The 24,839-nt window shown below is 44.7% G+C and overlaps 1 protein-coding gene across 5 annotated transcripts in view; it reads right to left on the bottom strand.

The window, feature by feature from the left end:
* REPS2 (RALBP1 associated Eps domain containing 2) overlaps window positions 1-24,839 on the bottom strand; it is a 232,560-nt gene that overhangs the window by 119,317 nt on the left and 88,404 nt on the right. For all 5 annotated transcript variants that reach the window (XM_061178368.1, XM_061178371.1, XM_061178370.1 and 2 more), the window contains exon 5: window positions 16,771-16,868. In XM_061178368.1, the coding sequence (XP_061034351.1) occupies window positions 16,771-16,868 (98 nt within the window). The remainder of the gene's footprint in view (window positions 1-16,770; window positions 16,869-24,839) is intronic.

Genomic DNA, 24,839 nt, shown 5'->3' with positions numbered 1-24,839 from the left:
CTCAAACATTTGAGAGGTAGACACAGCAGGTATTAGTATCCTTTTCCCAGATGAGGAAACCGAGGCTCAGAGAGCTTAAGGGACATGCCCATATCCTTCACTGAACCCCTGCAGTCAGCAAAATAAGTGCCCACTTTTTTTTTAATCTGTTGCCAGAATCTCCATGCTAGGTATTGCCTGCTGCATTCCCTGGCGCTGACATGGAAGCTTCTACTCCCCTAAAATGCACTCTCCTTCCCACCTGGAACCGAAGCTGCCACACCCAGTCGTTGTTGGTAGTGTCATCCCATAACCATCTGCTCACCCTATTTCCTCTCCCACATTACTTGACCCCTAAGTGGCATCAGTGGTCTCTTAGCAGGTCTCAAGTCTAATCTGACAGCAGGAATCAGGAATGGACAGGAGAAAGTGACTGATTCCTCTGCTTAAAAGCTTTCAGGATGACCTATTGCCCAATAAAACAAATCCCCCTCCTCCACCTGGCTTTTAGGGCCCTTGTAATCCAGCCTCCTCCTTGGTCACTCATAGCAGGCTTCTGATAGCCCACATGCTCTCTCCTCATGGGTCAGGTTTGCGTCTTCTCCCCAGACCACCCTTCCTCTGATCCCAGCCCACTCAAATCCTACCCATCCTCAAGTCCCACGGCCCCGAAGGACTCTCTGACGTACCTGCCAGGCCCACAGCCACTGCAGAGGCGCTACCTGCCCCCAACCCCCAGCTTGGCTAAGAAGATGGGTCTGGAACCACATGTGCACAGCATGGCCCACCTCATGCCCGGTCTCCCCCAGCTGAGTCCAAGTAAGTGTGGGTGGGCTCACAGTTGCTGGCCTCTGGGATGCTCTGGCATAGAAAGCTTTTCTCTAGCGAGAACAAGCTGGCCCAGATGCTCATTCTTGGGGATGTGGATGAAAAGTAGAAAGATCACCAAGCAGAGAAAGCAGACCCTGAGCAGATGCATAGCAGGGCGGTGGTGTCAAGCAAAGGCCACCTGGGACTTGAAGTCACAAGGGAGCAAGAACTGAGCACAAGCAGGACCTGTGAGGAACGGAAGTACTAGAAAGAGTCCGGGGCCAGGGTGGCTGCTGGCAGCCAAAAGATATGTGGACAGTGAAGCAAACTCAACTAGGGCCAAGTCTGTTCATGGCAGAACAAACGTGAATAACCAAGAACTCCCATTCCTGGGGACCACAGGGCCAATCCTCGTCTCTCATTTCTTGGATTCCCATGAGAACCCCAACCCCTTCCTCCTTCTCAAGAAAACTTAAGCTGACAAGGAGAGTTCTTGCTCCTTAAAACCAAAAGTGCCAGGACATACCTGGTGCCGCAGTGGTTAAGAATCCACCTGCCAATGCAGGGGACGCATTTTTGAGCCCTGGCCCGGGAAGATCCCACATGCCGCGGAGCAACTAAGCCCGTGTTCCGCAACCACTGAGCCTGCGCTCTAGAGCCCGCGAGCCACAACTACTGAGCCCACGAGCCACAACTACTGAAGCCCGAGCGCCTAGAGCCCATGCTCTGCACGCAACAAGAGAAGCCACCGCAGTGAGAAGCCCGCGCACCACAACAAAGACTAGCCCCCACTCGCCGCAACTAGAGAAAGCCCGCGCGCAGCAACAAAGACCCAACGCAGCCAAAAATAAATAAAATTTTTAAAAAAAAAGTGCCTTCCAACAATGAGAGAGGGCATGTGAACACCAGGCAACCTGTACCTGGTGTGGCCCTTCTACCAGCCTGCACGAAACATGTTAACCTACCCCCATCTCTTTCCCCTTGCTTCTCACTGCATGTTTTGAATTGGTTTGATAAACCAAGTGATTTGAGCATCTTAGAAAATATGAATCCTTATTATAAGTATGCTAAGTATCACACAGTTTGAACATTTAAAGTGCTGTTAAATATCTTCATTCAGGTTTCGACCTGGAGGGCAAGAACCATATCATCTAAGCCTTCATTCTGCACACAGCCCCTAGCAGGCTCAGCACAGACACTATAAAAGTCGGGTGGGAGCCACTTATTGACGGGCTCTAACAACTTCAGGGGTATGTCTTATGTTGAAAGAGATGCAAAAACACTACTCTATGCTGCATGTAATGAAAGAAAGCCTATGAGTCCATTTCATATTTTATTTTATTTTTTTTAAAGAACAACTTGATTTTTTCTTAATATTTATTTATTTGGTTGCACCAGGTCTTAGTTGCGGCAGGCGGGCTCCTTAGTTGCGGCATGCATGTGGGATCCAGTTCCCTGACCAGGGATCGAACCCAGGCCCCCTGCACTGGGAGAGCAGAGTCTTATCGACTGCACCACCAGGGAAGTCCCCATTTCATATTTTAAAGTTTGAGATCTATCAACAGACGTCCCTGTCGGTCCCATGGTCTGATCTCTATGGAGAAGTTTCAAGTTCCTTATTCATTAAGTGAGTGATTTCAGAGACAGGTGGAAGGGGCGGATCACATTCCACATTCCCTGAAGCCGAAATATTCCAAAAGAAAGCTGATCTATACTACAAGAAGCCAAACGATGTGAACTTTGCTGCAGAAACACTGACCTGCTCATTCATTCATTCATTCATTCACAGACACTTATTCAACATCACCAACATCCCACACACTAGACACTAGGGATACTCTGATGGTCAAACACATTCTTTTTCCCAGGAAGCCTAGAGTCCAGTGAGGGAGAAAGATGGGCAATCGCAAAACAGTGAGGTGTGAGCTGTGGTGAGATAGGGAACTCCGGAGCTCCGCGGCTGGGAGTTGGTCCACCGACCGCCCGCATCCGCATCACCTGGGGACTTGTCAGAAATACAGAAGCCCAGGCCCTACCCTACACCTAGTGAATCATCAAGTCTGGGAGTGAGGCTCAGGCATCTGCGATTTAACAAGCCCTCTAGATGATGCAAAGCACACTCAAGTCTGAGAAGCAATGCTACAAAACATGCAGGGCAAGGCAAGCAAAAGGAACAGCATTTGCAAAGACACCTTAAAATGCCAGAAAATAGCCATCTCCTGAAAGTAGCTTGGTTGAGCTACATACAGATAGAATGGGCTGCCAGTGCAGAGGTGATGCGAGTGGAGTTGCCTCAAGACAGTCCAGACCAGTGGTCCTCAACCTTTTTGGCACAGGGACCAGTTTCGTGGAAGACAATTTTTCCACGGACTGGGGGGTGGGGCGGGGAGAGGATGGTTCAGGCGGCAATGCGAGCGATGGGGAGCGACGGGGCGCAGCAGATGAAGCTTCACTCCCTCGCCCACTGCTCACCTCCTGCTGTGCGGCCCGGTTCCTAACAGGCCTCGGACCGGTACCGGTCCACAGCTCAAGGGTTGGGGACCCCTGGTCCAGACCATGAAGGTTCAGGTGCACCAGGTTAAGGGCTTTAAACTGTATCTAGAAGACAATCGGGAGCCACAGAAAAGTATGACACAGGCCAATGAAATAATCAGATTTGAGCTGCAGAAAGATCACTTCAGTGAGGAGAATGGAAGGGAAGACTAAAGGTCGGAAGACCAATTAAGGCCATATCGGCAACCCCGGCCAGAGGTCACGGTGGCCCAGAGGTAGGGAGGGCCATGAGGGGAGTAAGAGAAAAAAGCCATAGGGCCCCCCCCCACATGAAGGCCCATTCCAGCGGCTTGGGACCTCTCTGGCAGCAGCTAGGGGGCCATCTCCTCGAAATGAACCCAAAAGGCAATCATAACAATCAAAGACCTGAAATCAGTCACCTAAGAGAGAATGTCTAATTGCAAAGACTGGAGGCACTGAGAAACGGGGGCGGGGGAACGATGGAGCCTTGGGCTTCCGAGGAGAAGCCGGAACCAGGGAGAGCCCCACCGCCGTGTGCACCCAAGAGGCGCCCCAGTTCCACTCCAGCTCTAGTGGTTTGGTTGGCTGGGTGGAGATTTTTGCTACTTGGTGCCAATTTTGAGCTCTACCAGCGTTTTTAAGAAAATATAAAAGGAGGGAGAGAGAGAGAGAAAAAGAGAGACAGAGAGAGAATCTTCTGCATCTGTGTGCTTAAGCCTCATACATATGGTTCATTATACAGTTCCTCTAGACACAGGAGAATTAGATTTGCTTATATTTAAAACATTCAAACCCTTGGTTTTGTTTCAAGTGAAATGCAAATATCTGGCACTGCAACTTGTTATCTCTGGGGAATACAGGCTGTTTATAATGAAAGAGACTTCAAAAGACTCATTAAAAAGTAATACTATTAATAAAATCCCAAAAGGTGACATTTACCCCTGAAGTATCTTAAAATCAAACATAGTTGAAAAGTATGAATTGCAAGGAGGCATTGTCAGGGAGAACTTAAGAAGGGGGTGTGTACTGTTTCAACCACAGAACATTTCTGTTTAGAATATAACCCCACCCTGGAGGCCTCCTGTCAATGCTGCCTTAGAGTCCAGCCATTTCACCTGAGGGTGCGATGATCTTTGTTAGAACAACGTCCTTTTGGTGCCTTAGCAAACAAACCGTCTGGGGGAGCAAAACCTCCTAGCAAGCCCACAGTGACTCTGTGAGGACACCTCCCCTGCCAACGACCTTTTGGAAGTAAGAACACCATACTGCGACCACTGATCAAAGCATGATCTCATGAGCAAAGATATGAGAAGACTCAACCACCCTAAAGGGGAAGACTGGCTCACAGGCTGGTAAGACTAGACCATAGCCCACGTGACAATTAAGCTGCCTACAGAAAGATCCGGGGATTGATCCGTCACGGGGCAGAGAAAAAAGAAGAGTCAGGGAAGCAAATGATAGCCGTGCTTCTATGTGGGGTTATGGTGGTTGTCCTCTGACCACTCACGCCCTACATGCCTGGTGTGTACGGGTGTCACCGAGTGGCTGCCCAGCCAGTAATGACATTTTCCAGCCCTTCCTGCAATTAGCCACAGCCATGCAACTGAGTTCTAGCCAGTGCAGTGGGAGCGCAAGTGACCTGCACCACTGCCAGGCAGGGCTAGCACCCCATGGTCCTCCTCTATGCTTGTCCCCATCAGCCCACTGAGAAGGGGTGGCACAGCCACAGGACAGAAGCAGCCCTGTCGCCTGAATCACCATGTGGGGGAAAGCTGCCTGCCAATCTGTGAGATGAGTGAGAAGCAGACCTGCTGTGGGAAGTCATTAAAATGCGGGGCGTATTTGTTAGAGCGGCTGTTACTCTAACCAACCTACCCTTCAAGCGAGGCCCAAAGGAAAGGCACACCTGCCTAGCGCCAACAGCACAGCCACTCCTGCATTGAAGACGAAGCATGAAGCCATCTTCCTTTTGTAATCTGACCACCTAATGACCTGAGACCGCTCTGAGCCCAAACAGCTTTCTAATTTGATTGCTCACGAAGACTATCTTCAGGGACAGCATGTGGATGCATCTTTACAGCCGTCTTTCTATGCTTGGTTAATATGAGTTTGATAGGAGATTCTCAGGGAGGAAGTACAGAGTAAAGAGAAAAGAGGGCTGTGGTAAAACTGGGAAAAACTGGGAAATGAGGAATGAAGAAAGGAGCTAAAGAAGGAGGTGGAGCTCTGTGATTTTGTTTTTCACATTCGACTGTTCCGTATCATACTCTATAGCCTCATTTATACTGTTTCCCACCTCGCTCTCATTCTAACGTAAGGCCCATGAGGACAGGAAATTTTGTCTATTCTGATAACAGCTATACCCCAGAGCCTAGAAAAGTGCCTATCACATGGGAAACACTCAAAAGATGTTTGGCAAATGAGTGAACAAATAAACAAATGATGGGACAAGCTGCCAATTCTGACTCATAGACAGAACGGTTAACCTGAGCCCTCCTATCATGACTGGAGCTGAAGTTTAGATGCACTTACCAAACAACTGTCACCCAACAGTGTAAAGGCTGGGCCCTCTCCCTTACCTATGAAATCAGAGGGGGAAGAAAACTTTTTTTTTCTTTTTATTTTAAAATATTATAGATTCGCTGGAAGTTGCAATAAATAACTTCTGTTTTTACCTGTAGCAAAGTTAGTTACAATTAAATCCTAACAAAGCAATTCAACTTTATCAGTTTCTTCATGGAAATAAATTCACAAAGATGCCTTTAATCACATACTGCCAAGCTTACTTAGGGATCTAATCTCAACAGCTTAGAAGGCTGAAGCCCAGACTATAGGAATCTCTGAGTCTAATGAGCAATGCACAGTTGCTGCTTATTATGATAAACTAAATTTTTTAGATGATCACCACAGACATCAGAGAATGTCAGATAACATGTATTCGTTACGTGCCAGACACTGTAAGCACCTAATACACAGGATCTACTTTCATCTTTACAACAACCCTGCAAAGTAGGTCCCATTAGTCCCATTTTGCAGAACAGGAAACTGAGGATTAGGGAAGGGAAGTGACTTACCGAGACCACGCACCTAGTAAATGGTAGAGCCAGAACATGAACGGAGTCCAGAGTGTGTACTCACTCAGCGAGCTCTGTGGTTCCCCCCTCTTAACCATCCATCCATCCTTTAGCCACGTACCATTTCCTTTTAAGAACGTCACTGTAATGCCTAAAATACTGTCGCAATTCTGCAGATTGAGGATCTGAGTTGAGGACACAAATATCCTATACTTCCACTTCCCCCTCCATTACCTAGTTTAGTTGTAGATTTTGGCCAGTGAACTATTAAATCATACAGACAGAGCACCATCTTATTTCTCACATAGCTTTTGCTTATAAGCATCTGGCATGTTTTCGCATCAGGAAAGAATCCTGTAGAGAGCCATACAATACAGATATTCAATCACTGCGCTGTTATTTTAGTATGTGGCACTAACACTACTTTGATTAACAGAAGAAATGCTTATGAGTAATCACTGTCTCCAATTCTTCCACCAGGAGCCAAGATCTCCTGCTCAGAAGGGCATTTTTCCTTTACGATTGTCAGGATTTTGCTCTCTGCTTAGAGGGGAAGAGCAGGAGAAAGCAAGAAATCAGCAGTAAGAGGAGCCTTGGATGAGGCTGCGGGCTTCCGGTGCTATTACACTAACGTGCCAGCCCCATCCTTGCTGATGAGGTCAAGGCTGCCTGTCTCTTCCCCACTGTCCTCCCCTTAACACTCAAGGCAGCCTGAGGTCAGCTGGGAAACAGATGCACCAAGAACTCAGGCTGAATCCATGGAAGGCTTTAGAGAGTGAGGCTACAGACTGGAGGTGCAACAAGAGTGCAGGTTCTGGAGGCAGACAGGTTTGGGTTCAAATCTGGGATGGTCACTTACTCACCATGAGACCTGGGTCACTTACTTCACTTCTGAGCCAATAGTTCCCCACCTACCTCTCCGGCCTCACATCCCCACGACTCCAGGCTCCAGCCACACCAGCCCTCTTCCAGTACTCCATACTACACATGGCACAAGGGCTCGCTAGACATGGGCTCCACCCCCTCTTAGCATAACGCCCTGCACTGCAGACAACGGCTACGTAAAAACTACACCTTCTGAACACCTCTGCTGCTAGAATGCCACACTGGAGTCAGGTTCCACTAAACACGCCCACGGAAGACAGATGAAGAACCGAGTCGCGGGGTGAAAGAGGCAGGGAACAGAGCGTTCACTTTGCCAGCCTTGGTCATGCAGGTGGAGCACCAGGGCGAAAGCTAGGGCAGCAGTCACCCCATTCCACAGCTCTGCTCACGGCAGAGGCGAGGCTCCCTTAGTCACCAGTTCTGCTGTGGGGTTTGGGAATTGTTCCTGCAATCTCAGAACACAGTCTGAATCTCAGTCCTTCCAAAGAGTTGGCAGGCTCTCCACACCCCTTATTATAAATCCCTATTTGCTTCAGCTAGTCAGAGTAGATTCTGGTGTCAACAGTGAAGCATGCCCTTTGTCCAGACTTTTCCTGGGGCGTGAGACACCCCTCTCCTCACCTCCCAGCACCATCCCTCCCTGCCTGGTGAACTCCGAGTCCTCCTTCACAGCTCAGTCCAGCATCACTTCTTCAGGGAAGCCTCCCTTCACTTTCCAGCCCCAGGGCCAATTTCTCTGTTATATGCTATCCAACTGCTCTCTTGCCTTCAGGGCAATTGTCAGTTTTCCATTATACACGCAGAGGCAGGATCATGTGATTCCCATCCATCTCCCCCGCTCGACTGCTCCTCGACAGCAGGGACCATGTTTGTCATCCTCAGGGCACGCTGGCATGGCAGCTGACCCATAGAGGCCACTTAGTAAGTACTTCCCAATGGATGAGTCGAGGACACAATCTGGCAGGCAGTCTACCCTGCAATCAAGACTGCTGGGAGGACGAAAGGGCACAGACTAGTGAAGAGGCCGGCACAGCACGGGGCCCAGAGAAGCTCTCTGTCGGTAGTGCCTCTTGCTGGGACAGATGATCGGGAGCATGACACCGCCTGCTGCCCTGAGATCGGGGGATACTGATGCGTTTAGGGGTAAAATGGTGCCCCTGTAAGGGAGCCTTTCCTGTTCACACCACACTATCTACTGAGACCAAAGGGTCCTAGGAAACAAACACGACACTCCTTTCCAGTTTTACAAAGTACTCTCTGACACCAGGAGTTTAACTGCGTGTTTTCAGCTATATCCAAGAGGCTAATTCAGAGGCACCCTGTCTACCAAATCAGTGTGGGCCCTAGCTACTAGCAGGAAAGTTCTGGACACCATAAGCCTTTAATGAAATGCTCACAGCTGGGGTGGAAAAGCAACACTGACCCCACAAATAAAATGTGCTTATTTGCTTTCATCTAACCAACCTGTCTAACCACATGGATGCTAGAATCCTAATGTGTACCAGCCTACCATTCTTACGTTCCCCACCACCTCTAAGCATGGATTCTGAAAAGCCTTAAGGCGGCACCCCAATCAGGCATGATATTTACTGAATCAATATCTTTGTCCCATAAACATCCTTCAATCTCTATCCCAGGCACCCTCCTCTTATATCCTAGAGTCACATTTCTTTCAATGATCCAGTATCTCTTTACTATTCTCATCTCAGAACACAGAACGTTTTTGCCTTTCACGTAGAAGTGTCTCCCAGCGAAGAAACCAGGTGACTGCCATCACTTTAATCATTAAGAAGTGTGGGTACATGGGGAGCACCTGAGGAATATACCATAAGCGACAGCTACAAAAGATTTAGGCTGAGAAAAGTAAATTTCAGTATCATTCAATAAAACGTTTCAAAAATAAGGGATAGAAAATCTGAATAAGAATTATAAGTAGACGAAGGAAATAAGTAGGAAAAAGAGGCTGGATGCTATGAAAAATAGGACCTCTTTGTGGTAATAACAGTGACCACTGGGATATCTGTGTGTTCTAGGTAGATTCGGGGAAGTAGAACACATCAACCTTTCACCCCTTAGGAGATGACCAAACTCCATCTAGGGTTTCAAATCAAATAGGGAGTGAATCTGGTAAAACAAGATGTCAAACCGAGAACAAGTCACGTGCATTCCGATAAATTTTATCAAACCAGTGATTCCTGTTACACACAAAGGCAAACACACATATACCCTCTCCCTCCCTCCCTGCTGTCCCTCCTTTCCTCCTCCTCCTCCCCCCTTTCCCCTCACCCTTCCATTTCAGTCAGAGGAAGAGAATTTAGTTGTCTGAGCAATGCTGAGAGGTACACACACACACACACACACACACACACACACACTGTGTTGACATTTACCATCCTTAAAACAGAAAATTTTCCCAGCCCTAATCTCTAGCCATAAACTAATTCAACTTTACTGCCATAAAGGTAGAAACAAGAAGTCAGTGCCAGTGGGCCTGGGGCACTCCAGAACCAAAAGGAAGTGGGGTCCCTAACCTCCTCCAAGGGCATCAGGGGCCCAGGACCTCCTCTCGACCACACAAAATAAGTGCTAATTAAAACTACACCAAGATTTCATTTTTCACCTATCAGATTGGCCAAGATCCCTAAGTTTCTTAGCACACTGCGTTTGCATGGGTATGAGAAAATACACACTTTCATACATTGTTAGTAAGTGTGTAAATGGGCACCGCCTCCAATTTGAAAATCTCTACCAAAAATTTAAAATGTGTAGCCATTTCACCCAATTATTCCATTTCTAGGAACTATTCCTACATATATACAAACACTGTGATTGCAAGTTCTAGCTATTGATCAGAGGGGACTGGTTACATGATTTCTGGCAGATGTACACAAGGAAATACTATGCATTCGAAAAAACCAAAAAGATGAGGACATACTCTATGTACTCTTACAGACTGTTACTAAAGCTTATTGATAAGTAAAAAAATGCAAAGTGCACAACAGATGTATAGTATGCTACCACACATGTAAAAAAGTGGAACTATATATTTTGCATATATTATATATAATTACATATAAGAATACCTATATTCACTTGTATATGCATAAAATAATCCTCTAATGATACAAAAGAAATGGGTCATGTCAAGTGCCTTGGGATGGGGAACTGGATGGCTGGGAGAAAGAGTGGGAAGGATACGTCTCTCTCTGTACCCTTTTGTATCTTTTGAATTTTTTACATTTTTTAAAAATTTTTAATTGCTCTGAAGAACAAGAGTATTTGAAAGCTCACAGCCCATGATCCAATAAAATAACAGCGTGGTGTTTACTGCAGAATCTGAAACAAGCAACCAAAATCTTGGAGCGCTTTGGCTGCCGCCTAGTGAGGAGGGAGATCATCACTAGGTGGTGTCTGGGCTCCAGCCACTCGGGAGAACGGCACGTGGTCGGCCTGCAACCTGAGGACTAGTGGAAGTGGCCCGGTGCTGGAGGAGACGCGGGGAGCTTCACAGGGGGCAAAGTCAGAGCTCGCAGAAAAGGGGCGAGGGGAAAGATTCCAAAGTAAGGGGGAAAGGCCTGAGGCCCTACTGAAAAAAAAAAAAACCAACCCACACACAGGCCAAATGATGCCTTGCTAGGGACGTCCCGGACCCTGAAAGAGCCGCCACGGGCTGGCTACCTCCTAGGTCATCTCCCTGGGCTGAGCATTAGGGAAGGGAACCAGAGAGGCTGGGACAGGACCTGGTGTGCCCTACTTGCTTCCTGCTTCTTTCTGCTCCAAACTCGGAGCACCAGCTCCCTTATGACTCAACTCTCAGCCACCTCACTCCATCCCACCCCAATCCTTCGCCACAATAATCTCTAGTTTCTACTCTCCTTGTCCTCCTGGCATGCTGGTCCAGTCTACCTATAAAATAGCTTTCCCACCACAGAAAGTTCTCTCAGTGTGGTGTCAGCCTCCCAGAAAGACTGTTTCTCCCTGTTCCCATCAAAACTCTTAGAATGAACAATTCACTTGTGGCGACTATCAATTCTCTCCGGATTTATGCCACCACCACTCCAACAGAGCGTGGGGGTATTCATTTCTTTCACCACCCATGACACGGTCTTTGCTATTTAGAACCACACCAAAAGGACCAAAGGAGCAGACAATACCTGTCTCTGGCCATAAGTACCTATGGGGCAGGGTAGGGGGGCATGGCAAGAAATTGAGATTGAGTGAGAATGAGGGGAAAAAGGAGACAACTAAGTTAAATACATGTTTTTCAAGTTGCAGACTTTTATATTTATATGGTGGCTGGCTACCAATGTCTAACATCTCCTCCTATACCTGTTCATCAGAAAACTTTCACCGAAAACATAGCCAAACCCCCAATTAGAATGGCACGGTGATAAAGTTCTATAAATTCTGTTTGTCATTATTTTGTCTTTGAAATAAGAAGAGCAGCAAGTACTGAGAATTTGCCCCCAAAAGACTGTTAAGTTCATCCTTCCATAAAGAGAAAAAAAAAAAAATCACAGCACGTATGTTTTGGGTTTAAAAAGTAAGTGTGAAAAAAAAAAAAGTAAGTGTGTTTGGTTTAAAATAAAAGATATTTTTTAGTGGGATCTGGCTGGAAGGATATTTCATTTCCCAAACCAGTCTCCCTAAAGCCAGGTAAAGGTATACTGCATATATTAGATATATAAGAATACTTGTATTTGCTCATATACGCATAAAACATTCCCAGGATAATACAAAACAAACAGACCACACTGGCTGCCTCTGGGATGGAAAACCAAGAAAGATCAGACGCCCATCCCTCCAGCTGATCCTCACGGATAAATGAGTGGACGAGCAATGAACTGCTTTTTAAGAATGAAAAAACGGAAACCTCACACGTACAAGAAATATTAGAAAGTTCTCACACTTCGTGTTATCAATGGAGAAAAAGCCTAGATGAATTGAGACAAAGGAGAAAACCCGGAAGGCAAGACCGAGGCTGCAGAGTAAGGTTCCCACGCAGAGAACACTGACCGTGTGGGAAACACTGGGCAGCTCTGCGGGGCCTGCTGTGGCTACGGGGGTGCGCAGGGGCCCGACACCAGCGCCCCGAGGGCCGCGGGTGACCTGCCGGGAGCAGGAGGATCACATCGTGTTTTTTAAGGTGATTTTTGTCCAAGACGAGGATAACGGATTTGAAGAGGCCAGTGGGGGAAGCAGGAAGAAAGAGTCAGAGGCTGACAGATGAGATTAGGTGACAGAGGGCAGCATGAACTGAGGAAGTGCAGAGAAACGGACAATTGAGAGAGGTATTTAGAAAGTGATATGACTACTACTCGGTAGCCGATGGGCAGACGGGATGAGAGGGGCGTCAGAAACAGCGAGCCGTGTGCTGGCCCACGTGCCAGGGGCGTGGAGTCGAGGGCGGGAGGGTGAGAACTGCTTTTGTGGGAAAAGACGTGTTTAAAGTGACAGTGGGGGGACTTCCCTGGTGGTCCAGTGGCTGAGACTCCGCGCTCCCAATTCAGGGGGCCCATTTCAATCCTCGGTCGGAGAACTAGATCCCACATGCATGCCGCAACCAGGAGTTCGCATGCCGCAACTATTATTAAAAAAAAAAAAAGAAAGGATCCCACATGCCACAACGAAGATTCCGCACGCGGCAACAAAGATCCCACGTGCCGCAACTAAGACCTGGTGCAGCCAAATAAATAAATATTAAAAAACAAAAAAAGTGACAGTGGGACATTTGAGTGAAGACATCTGGCAGGTGGTGAGATGTGGCCATCAGGCTCCATATAGCTAAATAGTAACAGAGTGAGAACTAGACCCAGGGATCCCCAACATGCAAGAGGCAGGTGCAGGAGGGAAATTGAAATAAAAAGCTTAGGAAGAGGCAGTCACAGAAGCAGGAGACAAACCAGGAGAGGACAGTGGGAGCAGGAGGGTCAATTCTAAACCCTACGCCAGCAAAATCACAAATGACTACGTGATCTAGATGGTTAGGATCACTTGTGAAAAGTAAACCACAAAATGACCTATCAACACACCACGACAGAGAAGCAGGAAAGAATATTTACCATTTCTTTACAAACCACTGTCAACCACCCACCAACATAGGATGTGCTCAGCATCTGAAATTTCAAGGGGAAAAACATCCAACACCTGAACGAAAAAATCAAAATTCCGAAAATATTAAGACTGTTCACTCCAATGTCTGGGACTGAATTCCACATAAGCACCTCTGAAATGCCAAGCCCATGAGCTGCAACAGTGCTGACCCAGAGTCCCTAAAAGCCTTCCCCCGTTCCCAGAGGCCACCCCTCTTCCAATCAGGCAGGAAGGACTTAAATACAAGGCCACCGAGGAAGCTAGGAGAGAGCGAGGCTTCCATCAGCCCATGTGCATGGCAACATGGGGAATGAGTGACCCCGGCCCAGCCTAGCATCACACCCAATCCCTATTAATCCCCTACCACCAAAATACTCCACTTTACATCCTCTCATCTACATGGCTAACTCAGGTTGGCATTTTGCTGTCTGGGACATGGAGTTCAGCCAAACCAAGTTCAAAGGAGTAAGAAGGAAACCTAAGAACTGAAGAAAGAAAAACACATCAGCCATGAAAACCACAGACTGCTGTCCCGAAAAAGGCCCCTTGCTCTCATCTTAAACAGAAGGCAATGCTCCAAACAGGAGGGGGGACCTCCACTGACACCAAACAAACATTAAGGGAATCAGACTGCTGCAGAGTATTACAATGGTCTGTTAAATCCATTCCAGCTCATTCGTGTTACAGAAAAGAGAAGGAACTTGCCCAAGGGCATGGAGAGTCTGCCTGGACCTGGGTGAGAACCTGTCTGGCTTTTCTGCACAATCCCATAAGTCCTTCTAATGGCCAATGGCTGCCAAATACTTCTATCCAGCCCCAGCTCTCCCCAGAGCTCCAGCCCCATATATCCTAGCAACTCTAAGGCTCAAGTTCCAATATGCAACACTGATCTCAGGATCTTGCCTCAATACTCCCAACACTAGCTTTTCATTCAGGGCTTCTAGGCTTAACAGATGACATCACCATCCATGCGGTTCCTGAGACAAAGACCAGGAAATCGTGTCCAGTGTTTGAACTCTAGCCCTACCACTTCCTAGCTGTGACCTTAGGCAAACTAAGTAAGGTCTTTATACTTCAGGTTTTGTCATCTGAAAAATGGGATAATGACAGGAATTACCTCATAAGATAGCTCTGAGCACTGCAAGAGAGGTGTATAAAGTGCTAAGCTCATAGAAAACATCTTTGTACGCGCAGCTCCCTCTATCCTCTCGCCTGCTCGCCCCCGCCCCACCCCCCCACCTGGTTAAGATGGTTCAATCCTTCCCCTTTCAACTCGAGTGTGACTCCCCTCTGCAAGCCTTCCTTGATCAGCCCCTGCCTGCCAAGGCTAGGACCTAACTTCCCGCCGCCATTTTTCATCCTCAAAGCACACTGTAATTTCCACTCACCACATATCATAATTATATATTTACTTTGTGATGGTCTGATCAATGGTCATCTCCTCCAATAGTCTATAAGCTCCATGAGGGCAGGGACTGGGTGTGTTATACCTCATTTTTGTATTCTCAACACAATACCTGGCACTTAATAGGTATTTAGTAAACATTAGTTGCTTGAAGCGCTCAAGAAGCACGTTTACCAGCAGAAAAACGGACCTAGAGATTAGAAGAGAAGTCCCAGGACACCAATCCAAGTGAGAGCCCACGGCCATCTCAGCCAGGTGGCTACGCAGAAAGGGCCCAGTGAGCCCCATCCAACCATGGCGAGGTTCGGGATTTACTGCTTGTTTGCCTGTCATTCTAACAGTTCAGGATGTGGTCTCCACAGCATTAGAACAGACTCTGCAGAAACATGCATGGCCACACCTCACAGATTTTTTACATGAATCCCAGTCCCGCCCATACCTTTCCTAATGTAACCATCACTCCACAGTGGGTGTGATTCTCATGTTTAAAAACACGTATTTTTGTACCACAGGACCTCTAAATGCAGCCAACTACTCCATCTGCGGCTCAGCTGAAGAAACAACTGTCTGTTCCAACTTGGGGGTAAAACTGAGCTCTACTGGACCTAGGAGAGAATGGCATCTTGGCTCCCCAATGTGGTACCAATAAGGGATTTTCCCGAATATTTTTACTACACCCAATGTTTATTTATACAGCAACTCTAGAACCTAGCCTCCTTGTAACATGGGACTCTAACGTATATAGGAAAGTATTTGAAAGAGCAGGTTTTGACATTGGGCAGGCCTGGTTCAAATTCTGGCTCTGCCACTTACTAGTTATGAACGAAACCTTAGACCCATGACCTGACCTCTCTCGGCCACAGTTACCTCACCTATACTAAGAGATACAACAATACCTAGATCTGACAGTTGGAGGAAGAATTATACACAAATACACAGCATATGGCTGAATTATCTACCACCTTTAAGAAAATTCTTTGTACACAGAGTTCTACCTCAGAAGTTAAGTTCTGTACCACGCCTAACACAGAGACCCATCCCCAGAGGCTATAAAGTGAACACCTCAATCTCCCTTTGCCTTGTTTATTCTCTTCTAGAATACCAGCCCACTTCTTTATGGGACGATCTGACATCACCCGTCTATTGTGAGAACTCCCTGAGCATAAATGATCCTTCTTCCTAAGCTGGACAATTAAAATGTTATACAAACCACCCTACTTCCTCTTGTCTTTAGAGTCAAACAGCCAATCCAGTTTTCTCAGAGTTTTTCTCATGCTGACATACACACACACCCTTTTTTGGGACTATGACTTCACCAGCATGGGACTCAGAGGTACTACACAAGATAACAGTTGCAGACACGGGAAAAAATAAGAGCTCTTTATCCAAAGGAAACACTGGAGAAAGGGAAGCTGAAATTTGCTAAGTTGTGGTGTAGCCAGGAGAAACTGGGAGATCACTTGTGCTTCTGCCATATTGTATCGATTACAAACAGGAAACCAGTTGCTGCCACTTGTAAAATAACTGTTCTCCAAACAGCATTGAACTAGGCACTGAGAGAAAATACAGGAGAACCACCTCTGCCTTCCAAAGCTTGCAATGTAACTGGAGGCACAAAACAAAATGGGCAATAGCGAACTATGCACTGAATAAGTAATATTAAAGAATAAGGCAGAGATCAGATAGGCTGTTTTGGAAAAAGTAGAGGCCTCCTGAAGGAGGTGCCTACTGATTAAGCAGATAAAGGTGGAAGGGCATTTTAGACATACCAAAGATTAAGAACCAGCCCGGATTAGTCTACAGACACTGAGAAGGGGAGAAACACACACAGTAGAAAAGATTTAGGAAAATACACAAGCAACAGAACAAGAAGTACAATATTTGCATTAGGGGGCAGTTTTATGTCCTCCTTACAAAAACAAAACAAACAAAACAAACAAAAACAGGGCCATCAAAAAGCCATACCCCCGAAGTCTCCCACTGGCATAACCCCACAGCAGCGTCACTTACCCGGATAAGGGAAGCCTGATGCCGAAGGGGTTTGGCTCCTGGGCCCCCCAACGAGGGTCCCTCAGGCTGGACAAGGGGCTGTCTAGCTTCATAAGGAGCTGAAACAGCAGGAGGGAAAGTCAGCATGGTAGACAAAGATTCCACCCAAAAATTATGATTTCACACACAAATTGCTACAGTGTCTGCTTTTCAGGGAAGAATTAGCAAAGGAATTAGAGTTTACAGGGATAGGGCCACCTAAGACAAACAAACCTTGGTGCCCCTGGGTACAATTTAACTGAACAATCTAAAGACAGTCGCCCAATTCATGATAAGGCAGGAAAATATTTATATCAGGTTAAGATTAGGAATAAATTAGAAAGGTGGAATGGTGTGAACCTAAACTGGGATATAAAATAATGAGAGTAGTTAGAAAAGTGCCATGTTTTAAGTGTTCAAATTCTAAATATAAGGTAAATTCTATATACACCCTGCTATCTAAAAGGCTTCCATTCATCATCCACACCCCCAAAGAAGCAAGAAAAGGAATATGCATTTTGAACATTAAGAATCAATGTTGTCATTTATTTTGTTTTATTTTTTTAAAATACTTTTTTAAAAATTATTTTTATTTATTTATTTATTTGACTGTGTTGGGTCTTCGTTGCTGCGCACGGGCTTTCTCTAGTTGCGGCGAGTGGGGGCTACTCTTTGTTGCGGTGCGCGGGCTTCTCATTGTGGTGGATTCTCTTGTTGAGGAGCACGGGCTCTAGGCACGTGGGCTTCAGTAGTTGTGGCATGCGGGCTCAGTAGTTGTGGCTCGTGGGCTCTAGAGTGCAGGCTCAGTAGTTGTGGCACACGGGCTTAGCTGTTTCGCGGCATGTGGGATCTTCCCGGACCAAGGCTCGATCCCGTGTCCCCTGCATTGGCAGGCAGATTCTTAACCACTGCGCCACTAGGGAAGCCCCTATTTTGTTTTATTTTTGAAAATAAATGCCACTGTCATCTTTTCCTTAACGTTAAGAATGTAAAACCAAGTAGAGAAAACTACAAAAAGGAATAAATGCATTTTATATTTATTATTTTATCACTTAATAACCAAACTAAAAATAATTTTGCTACCTTTAAGAAAAGGTTTTAAGCCACCAAAATGAATGCATTTTTTTCATTCCTTTTATTTCCAGAACACTTAATAACGACCTTGCCAATATGGTAGGAAAACAGTTAAATGTAACCAGGTAGTATTCAGCTCCAACAGAAAGGAGAAATTATCACTTAAGATGAAACCATTTCTGATCTCTGTGGGTTAACAGTTCAGGTTTTTGGAAGTATATAAACAAGTAAAATGCCTTTTTTCTGTAGCTTCTTATAAATAAAATTAGGTAGAGACAGCAGAGCAGCCTATTATGGCATCACCTTCAGCATACTTTGAACTTTTTAAAATAAAGAAGGTATAACAGCACTTTAAGAACAACAAACCACTCTTGGGCTCACAACTGCTCTTTGTATTTCCTCCGAGGAACTGGAACACAGTATTATAACACATTAAATTACATTAAAACATCAAAATCACTGCCTGGCAAACCATGACGTGGATTTTTTGACCCTGCTAAGAATGTATTAAAAATACAAAACCTGCAAAAGAAACATACACAGAGAGCACATAGTCCAGATCTTAAATAAGTCTCACACGGTAGGCAGGTGTTGTCCTCAAAGAAGGATTTTTAAGATCATTCCATTTTGATGGAACATCAAATTTAACTCCTGTCGGAAGGTTTGAACCACAGCAAACTGTACCACGGCTGGGATACCAGTGGTCATGAGCTTCTCCTGGGAAGCTGACCTCACATGCCTCTGCCTCTGGCTCCCCTCAGAGGGAGGGAGCTTCTACTGCTCAGGAGGGACACGTGTGGAGGGAGGCCGCCTGGCCCATGGCTCCAGTCCCTCACCGACAAGGGTCTCCCTTCCCTTGGAAGAGACAAACACATCTTATCAATAAGGCTTGAACACTCAGCCGCATGGTGGGTCATTTTTGGAGAAGCCTGGCCTCAATGGCAGATTTTCTCTTCCTACTCCTGTGGGAAGCCTGAGTTGTCCACACCTGCCTGTGACTGGAAAGATGAGTGCCTAAAGCCCTCTGGTCACAAATCTTAGACACGTGCTCCAATCAGCTCTACTGGTACCACAGCTGATATTCAGGCCACCATCGGTCTACTCCTGCCTCGCTCCTCAACTGAAACTGAACTCAGGAGGTAAAAAGGTAAAAGGTAAAAGGTAAAAGGCTCGTTGCCTCTACTCTCCTTCCTCCCAAATAAAGCCTGAAACATGCAACTCAATGCAAAATAAACAATTCTTAGATCCCCTTATAAGAGGTTGAATAAGGAACTAGAAGTACCACCTTTCTCCAAGGGGAGGAGTATAAAATGAACCCTAAAGATTTCATCACTCTGAGATTCAATGTCAAACTACAACAGAGACTACAACTAACTGCCCCATAAAGACTCTCCATCTGCAGTCACCCAATGAATGATATCCAGAAGGTGACTTTCAAGAATACTTAAGAGCTTCAAAAATAAAACGGGTGCCAGATTCTAGAAACACAAAAGGAAATACGAGGGAATATCTGAGCACCTACAATGTGCCACGAATTGTGCTAGGAACAGATGTTTATATAACATTCCTCGTTTCCTCCACAGAGCAAACCTCTGAGGCAGAGATTATTCCATTTCACAGATAAGGGAAACTGAGGCTCAGAAAAGCAAAATACCCACAGTCACAGAGGCTAGAAATGGACAGAAATGAGAAATGTAGGCCCACTAAGTCTTCCTTTAGGCCCAGGAGACGGACATCACAGCCCATGCTCTTAAGTGAGAAGATACCTAGAATTGATACATCAGAATAAGATGTATAAGAAAAAGTAGAACAGACATTGATTTTAAGATAAGACATTAGAAGAAACAGGTAAAAAGAGTCAAAAGTAGTTGCCTCTGCCTAGAAGGAACATACCTCAATGTAATAAAGCCCATATACGACAAACCCACAGCTAACATCATACTCAATGGTGAAAAGCTGAAAGCATTTCCTCTAAGATCAGGAACAAGACAAGGATGCCCACTCTCACCACTTTTATTCAACATAGTTTTGGAAGTCCTAGCCACGGCAATCAGAGAAGAAAAAGAAATAAAAGAAATCCAAATTGGAAAGGAAGAAGTAAAACTGCCACTGTTTGCAGATGACATGATACTATACATAGAGAATCCTAAAGCTGCCACCAGAAAACTATTAGAGCACATTAGTGAATTCAGTAAAGTAGCAGGATACAAAATTAATATGAAGAAATCTGTTGCATATTATACTAACAACGAAGTATCAGAAAGAGAAATTAAGGAAACAATCCCATTTACCATCACATCAAAAAGAATAAAATACCTAGGAATAAACCTACCTAAGGAGGCAAAAGACCTGTACTCATAAAACTATAAGACACTGATGAAAGAAACGGAAGACGACATAAACAAATGGAAATATATACCATGTTCTTGCACTGGAAGAATCAATACTGTTAAAATCACTACACTACCCAAGGCAATCTACAAATTCAATGCAATGCCTATCAAATTACCAATGGATTTTTCACAGAACTAGAACAAAAATTTTTTTTAATTTGTATGGAAACACAAAAGACCCTGAACAGCCAAAACAATCTTCAGAAAGAAGAATGGAGCTGAAGGGCTTTCCTGGTGGCGCAGTGGTTAAGAATCTGCCTGCCAATGCAGGGGACATGGATTTGAGCCCTGGTCCAGGAAGATCCCATAGGCCGTGGAGCAACTAAGCCTGTGCGCCACGACTACTGAGCTTGCGCTCTAGAGCCCGCGAGCCACAGCTACTGAGCCCTCGTGCCGCAACTACTGAGCCCGTGCACCTAGAGCCTGTGCTCTGCAACAAGGGAAGCCACCGCAATGAGAAGCCCACGCACCGCAACGAAGAGTAGCCCCCACTCGCCGCAACTAGAGAAAGCCCGCGTGCAGCAACGAAGACCCAATGCAGCCAAAAATAAACAAATAAATGTATTTTTAAAAAAAAAGAATGGAGCTGGAGGAATCACACGCCCTCAGTTCAGACTATACTACAAAGCTACACTCATCAAAACAGCATGGTACTGGCACAAAAGCACACACATAGATCAATGGAACAGGATAGAGAGCCCAGAAATAAACCCACGCACCTATGGTCACCTTATTTTTGATAAAGGAGGCAAGAATATACAATGGAGAAAAGACAGCCTCTTCAATAAGTGGTGCTGGGAAAACTGGACAGCTACATGTAAAAGAATGAAATTAGAACACTCCCTAACACCATACACAAAAATAAACTCAAAATGGATTAAAGACCTAAATATAAGACCAGATACTATAAAACTCCTAGAGGAAAACATAGGCAGGACACTCTTTGACATAAATCACAGCAATATATTTTTGGATCCGTCTCCTAGAGTAATGGAAACAAAAACAAAAATTAAAAAATGGGACCTAATTAAACTCAAAAGCTTTTGCACAGCAAACAAAACCATAAACAAAATGAAAAGACAACCTGTGGAATGGGAGAAAATACTTGCAAACAATGTGACTGACAAGGGCTTAATTTCCAAAATATACAAATAGCTCATACACCTCAATATCAAAAATACAAACAACCCAATAAAAAAATGGGCAGAAGACCTAAACAGACATTTCTCCAAAGAAGACAAACAGATGGCCAACAGGCACATGAAAAGATACTCAATATCGCTAATTATTAGAGAAATTCAAGTCAAAACTACAATGAGGTATCACCATGCACTGGTCAGAATGGCCATCATCAGAAAGTCTACAAATAATAAATGCTGAAGAGGGTGTGGAGAAAAGGGAACCCTCCTACACTGTTGGTGGGAATGTAAATTGGTACAGCTACTATGGAGAACAGTATGGAAGTTCCTTAAAAAATTAAAAACAGAGTTGCCATATGCTCCGGCAATCCCACTCCTGGGCATATATCTGGACAAAAGTCTAATTCGAAAAGATACATGCACCCCAATGTTCATAGCTGCACTATTCACAACAGCAAAGACATGGAAGCAACCTAAATGTCCATCAACAGACGACTGGATAAAAAAAGATGTGGTGTGTATATTTATATATATATATACACACATATACATACAATGGAATATTATTTACCCATAAAAAAGAATGAAATAATGCCATTTGCAGCAACATGGATGGACCTAGAGATTATCATATTAAGTGAAGTAAGTCAGATAGAGAAAGAAAAATATATTACTTATATGTGGAATCTAAAAAAGTGATACAGGACTTCCCAGGCGGTACAGTGGTTAACACTCCGTGCTTCCACTGAAGGGGGCACGAGTTCAATCCCTGGTTGAGGAATTAAGATCCCACATGCTGTGTGGAGAGGCCAAAAAGTAAATAAATAATAAATAAATAAATAAATGTTTACAAAACAGAAATAGACTCAGAGACATAGAAAGCAAACTTATGGTTACCAAAGGGGAAAGGAGGGGAGGAATAAATTTGGAATTTGGGATTAACAGATACACACTACTGTATATAAAATAGATAAACAACAAGGACCTACTGCATAGCACAGGGAACTATATTCAATGTCTTGTGATAACCTATAATGGAAAAGAATCTGAAAAAGAATATATATACATATATGTATAACTGATTCACTTTGCTGTACACTGAAACATTGTGAATCAACTGTACTTCAGTTAAAAAAATAAAATTTTTTAAAAAAGGAAAGAAAGTAGTTGCCTCTGGAGACCAGAAACAGGTTGAGTGGGAAGGAGAAGTATTACTGCGATTTAAACATCATCTTTTAAAATACAGATAAAATATAGATAGCAGTATCTGCCTCTGAGGGTTGTGGTAAGTAGGAAATAGTGCACATAAAGAACTCTGAACAATGCCTGACACGTAAGTCTTACCCAATGAGCATAAGCTACAGATACATCCAGCAAAGGAGACTAGCAGGAGCCCAGGAGAGAGGCAGAAGAGAGGCTCTGAATCACAGACTGGTCCAAAGATGCTCAGTCTGATTTAAAACATACACATATGCCCCATTAGCCAGGAATCATGGCAGAGTCTTGGACAGAGAACGACCCCAGAAAAATGTATTCCTAGAAAATTGTCCTAGCAGCAAAGCTGCTTTCTGAAAATGCATAAATCCAAGTTTAAGGATCATAATGTAGGAAGGGGCAACAGAAACTTAGAAAACAATGTTTCAAGAACAAAAGAGTGCCCACAAGGAGATGTCACTTCACATGTAATAGAATAGCTAAGATTAAAAACACTGAAGAAAGAAACTAGAGTACCAACTGCTGGCAAGGAGCACTGAACTCTCATATATTGCCAGTGGGAGTATGCAGCCACTTGGTGAAACTCTTTGGCAGTTTCTTATACACCTACCCTAAGGTGCAGTAATTCCACTCCTAGGTGCCAGGAAAATGACAACAATATCACAAAAACACTCACACACGAATGTTCATAGCATCCTTATTCATAAGAGCCAAACCCTGGAAATAACCTAAATGTCCATCAACAGAAGAATGGATCGTCACACCATGCTACATTCATACAATGGAACAATACTGAGTAATAAAAAGGAACAAACTATTGAGACACAACACCATGGAGAATCTTAACCACTATGCTGAGGGAAAGACACCCGAGAGTACGGTTATTCAATATGATTCCATTTATATGAGGTTCCAGAAGAAGCAAAACTAGTCTACGATGATAAAAATCAGAACTATGCTTGCATTGGGGGGGCAGGGGCGGGGAGGGAGTGACTGGAAAGGGGCATCTCTGAGGTGATGGAAATGTTGGTTTTAATGTCAGGCAGACTACTTTTTTTATTGAAGTATAGTTGATTTACAATATTAATTTCAGCATAGTGATTCAATATTTTTATAGATTATATTCCATTTAAAGTTATTATAAAATAATGGCTGTATTTCCCTGTGCTGTACAATATATCCTTGTAGCTTATGTATTTTCTACATAGTAGTTTGTACCTCTTAGTCCCCTACTCCCCCACCCTGCAACCACTAGTTTGTTCTCTATATCTGTGAGTAGGTTTCTGTTTTGTTATATTTATTCATCTATTTTATTTTTTAGATACCACATGTAAGTGATAACACACAGTATTTGTCTTTCTCTGTCTGACTTATTTCACTAAGCGTAATTCCCTTTTTAGGTCCATCCACGTTGCTACGAATGGCAGAATTTCATTCTTTTCTATGGCTGAGTAATATTCCATTGTGTGTATGTATGTACGTGTATCTCCTTTCTTCATTCATCTGTTGATGGACACTTAGGTTGCTTCCATACCTTGGCTATTGTAAATAATGTTTCTATGAACACTGGGGTCCATGTATTTTTTCAAATTTGTGCTTTCATTTCCTTCAGATATATACTCAGGGGTGGAATTGCTGGATCATATGGCAGGGAAATATTTTATTCATGTGGTGGATACATGAGTATATCCATTTGTTAAAACTCAAATTGAAGATTTTATTTTATTTTAAAGACTTTTTTTTGATATGGACCTTTTTTTTTTTTAATTTTTGGCTGCGTTGGGTTTTTCTTGCTACGCGCGGGCTTTCTCTAGTTGCGGCAGGCGGGGGCTACTCTTCGTTGCAGTGCGCAGGCTTCTCACTGCGGTGGCTTCTCTTGTTCTGGAGCATGGGCTCTAGGCATGCAGGCTTCAGTAGCTGTGGCCCGCAGGCTCAGTAGTTGTGGCTCGCAGGCTCTAGAGCGCAGGCTCAGTAGTTGTGGCGCACGGGCTTAGTTGCTCCATGGCATGTGGGATCTTCCCAGACCAGGGCTCGAACCCGTGTCCCCTGCATTGGCAGGCGGATTCTTAACCACTGCGCCACCAGGGAAGTCCTGATGTGGACCATTTTTAAAGTCTTTATTGAATTTGTTACAATATTGCTTCTGTTTTATGTTTTGGGGTGGTTTTTTGTTTGTTTTTTTTTTTTTGGCCCCAAGGCATGTGGGATCTTAGCTCCCTGACCAGGGATC

This window comes from Eubalaena glacialis, chromosome X (assembly GCF_028564815.1).
Source record: "Eubalaena glacialis isolate mEubGla1 chromosome X, mEubGla1.1.hap2.+ XY, whole genome shotgun sequence".
In the NCBI taxonomy this organism is placed as follows: Eukaryota; Metazoa; Chordata; class Mammalia; order Artiodactyla; family Balaenidae; genus Eubalaena; species Eubalaena glacialis.
This window is presented reverse-complemented; position numbering and strand designations above follow the sequence as displayed.